The sequence below is a fragment of the Neophocaena asiaeorientalis genome, unplaced genomic scaffold (assembly GCF_003031525.2).
Source record: "Neophocaena asiaeorientalis asiaeorientalis breed wild unplaced genomic scaffold, Neophocaena_asiaeorientalis_V1.1 scaffold119, whole genome shotgun sequence".
Taxonomy (NCBI): domain Eukaryota; kingdom Metazoa; phylum Chordata; class Mammalia; order Artiodactyla; family Phocoenidae; genus Neophocaena; species Neophocaena asiaeorientalis.
In genome coordinates, this window is record NW_020175821.1 from 1,087,644 (window position 1) to 1,090,718 (window position 3,075).

The 3,075-nt window shown below is 42.0% G+C and overlaps 1 protein-coding gene and 1 long non-coding RNA gene across 3 annotated transcripts in view; one reads left to right on the top strand and one right to left on the bottom strand.

Annotated features, from left to right (window-relative positions):
* The window catches only part of LOC112391173 (uncharacterized), a 20,438-nt gene extending 18,303 nt beyond the window's left edge, over positions 1-2,135 (bottom strand). Inside the window, exon 1 of the long non-coding RNA XR_003001422.1 lies at positions 2,031-2,135. This is a non-coding gene — a long non-coding RNA (uncharacterized LOC112391173). The remainder of the gene's footprint in view (positions 1-2,030) is intronic.
* A 104-nt stretch (positions 2,136-2,239) lies between these two features.
* The window catches only part of UBR1 (ubiquitin protein ligase E3 component n-recognin 1), a 159,061-nt gene continuing 158,225 nt past the window's right edge, over positions 2,240-3,075 (top strand). For both annotated transcript variants that reach the window (XM_024732407.1, XM_024732408.1), the window contains exon 1: positions 2,240-2,433. In XM_024732407.1, the coding sequence (XP_024588175.1) occupies positions 2,353-2,433 (81 nt within the window). In that variant the 5' untranslated portion in view covers positions 2,240-2,352. The remainder of the gene's footprint in view (positions 2,434-3,075) is intronic.

Consider the following 3,075-nt stretch of genomic DNA (forward strand, 5'->3'; position numbering starts at 1 on the left):
CCCCCTGCTTTTTTAAAGTGCAAGGGAATGGTGGTGAAGAAATTACTACTGACTTTGGTGCCTAGTTGTTTTTGGTGCCACTGCCTTTATTTTGTGCTGCAGCCAGCAGTTTCATCCACTATTGCCTCTGCAGCAGTAATTACAAATACCAACATGGTTGTTTTAAAAGACACATAACTTCTTTGCCATTACCATAAAAAGTTTTTACCTCACGAACTTTCCGAATCTTGGGAACTCTCATGGGTTCTGTGGGCCACACTTTAAGAACCAATGTTCTAAAATACTTTTAAAGGCAACAGAGTACTACACTGTATGTGTGACCACAGTTTATTTAGCCAGTGTCCTTTATTGCGGGCATTTGAGTTGTTTCTAATTTTTCTCCATTGCCAGTAATGATGTAGTTAAAACTTCACTTGCACACTGAATTATTTCTCTAGGATACAGTCTTAAAAATGGAATTGCTAGGCCAAAGTGTATGCATTAAAAAAAAAAAAAAAGAATCCGGAAGGTTGCCACATTGCTTTCCTGCAGGTTTACCAATTTACACTTGCATTTTACATAACAATATATGAGTATCCTTCCAGCTTATCAACAATGGTGATTATCTTTAAGAAAACAAACAAAAAAACCTCACCAAATTTACAGGCAATAAATGGAATCCATTTTTCTTTAATTTGCATTTATTTGCTTACTACTTAGGTTTTTTTCATATATTTATAAAAAATGATGAGTATTTTGTTTTTTAATAAATTTATTTATTTTTGGCTGTGTTGGGTCTTTGTTGCTGAGTGTGGGCTTTCTCTAGTTGTGGTTAGCGGGGGCTACTGTTCGTTGCGATGTGCAGGCTTCTCATTGTGGTGGCTTCTCTTGTTGTGGAGCATGGGCTCTAGGCACGCAGGCTTCAGTAGTTGTGGCTCACGGGCTTAGTTGCTCTGCGGCATGTCGGACCATCCAGGACCAGGGCTCAAACCCGTGTCCCTGCATTGGCAGGCGGATTCTTAACTACTGTGCCACCAGGGAAGTCCCCCAGATTGATGCGTATTTATGTATTTTGTCCATTTTTAAAATTGGAAGAGTCTTCTTTGGGATTTTATCCTTTGGTCTGTCATGAGTGAGTGCTACAGAAATTTCTACCCAGTTTTTGTTTACTTTTTAACTTTGTGTAACTTATTTTTATATGTAAGTTTTTAATTTTGATGAAATTACCTATCAGTCTTTTTATATTATCTGTCTATATTTCTGACATTTAATATTTTCTATATTTTATATTTTCTGCCTTTTCTGTCATGCTTTAAAAAGCCTTCTCCACCTCAATATTATACAAATACATTTACTTATTTCTTTACTTTTTTAAAGCAGTTAATGCCTCAATTCATTATTTTTATATACTATTTGAGGTAAAGACCTAACTTAATCTTTCCCCAAATAGTTAACTACTATTAACTCTTTCCAGAGCATTAGGATTTTCCTCTTGTTAAAAAATACGTTCTAAAATTACTTCTTTTGTAAACAATTTACAACAATACGGAAGGTAAAGTAGCTCTAGACCACCTCCCTCCTCTCCTGTTCCTCAGAGCTAACTATTAATAGTTTGCTCTGTTCCCTTTCAAGACTGCTACTTTCGCATTTAAAAGGTAGGTAAGTGCCAAACCATAGTTTGTGGCAACTTGATTGCATTTTCCTCCCACTTAATTTATCTTTATCTTTTCACACAGAGCTATTTTGTTCTCTTTAAGAGCTACACGATGTTCCATAATGCAGATGTACCACGTTTATTTCGTCTTTCCTCTGCCGCTGAATGACTAGGTTTCCCATTTCTCGTTACTTCTTCACCACCTCTCCCAAGAGCTGCTGGGGCCCAAGCTTTCTTGCGCGCATGTGCCAGTTCCCACAAGCTACGCTCTTAAAGAGAGCTTTTATTTGAGTATTTTTTCATTTTGTGGGCTCTGGGGAACCAATGCAGGTACTTAGGAAGGCAAAACACACCCAACAACCGCCCGACCAGAAAGAGACTCAGAGCAGGTTCTCACTTAGCCCCGACAGTTTTCTTCCTTTCATAATGGACGCTGAACTTGTTTTTCACCTCGTAGATTCAACAGTTCCCAGCACCGAAACCAGCTGTACAACCACTCGGCCACCAAGCACTGTGACTAGAAAACAAGTGGAAGAAACAGCCGCACCGGCCGTGACTCCTGCTTCCGGAAGCGGACCGGAAACCGCTGTTTGATTCTGCGTCAAACCCGACTTCAGGGGCCGTCGTAAAACTGTCGCCCTTCGTCTCTGGGACCGGCCACAGGGTCCCACTCGCCTCCGGTGGGGCGTCTGGATCTGCGGGTGTCAGTTTCCCTCAAGATGGCGGAGGAGGAGGCTGGGGACGCAGAGAGGATGGAAGTCAGCACGGAGTTGCCTCAGACTCCACAACGACTGGCCTCTGTAAGTCCGTGTAGGCTAGTTGCTTTTGTCCCCCCGAGTCCTTCCCTACCGCGTTCAGGAGGATGTGGGGCTTCACCCCTTACGGTGGCTCTGGGGAGCGGGAGTCGTATGGATTGATCAGAAAGGAAGCCACAGAATAAAGTTAGTCATCACCCACATTCCTGCCGGCCAAGTCTCCGGTGTATAATGACTGTCATTTATTAGCCATGACGAGTTCAAGCTTGTCTCTATCCTGAAATAGAAAGAACTGGTAATGTTATTAGATGGTCTGGTGTAGGGGTTTGGAGGAAGAGCCATTTTCCGACAGACGTAGTGTTAACCCCTCCTAGACGATAGGCGTCCAGCACGCAGCACCTAGTGTGGTATTGCATAGCTGGCTGGGTGGGGCTTCATAGTGACAGGGAATGCTGCCTCTGTCAACTCACGTCAAGATATAGGGTGTAGGAGTTGTAGTCCTTCGTTGTAGCATCTTGAGAACCCAGGCCTAATCCTCCGTGGAGAAACCCATCATCTGTCGTTGCTTTTTACAAGTGAAGAACAGACTTTCAGACATTTCAAGTCAGAGCGATACCATTAATTAATATCGGAATCTATACTTTGCCCTTGTATTTTGAAAACCAAAAAAAAAAAAAAAAAAAAAGG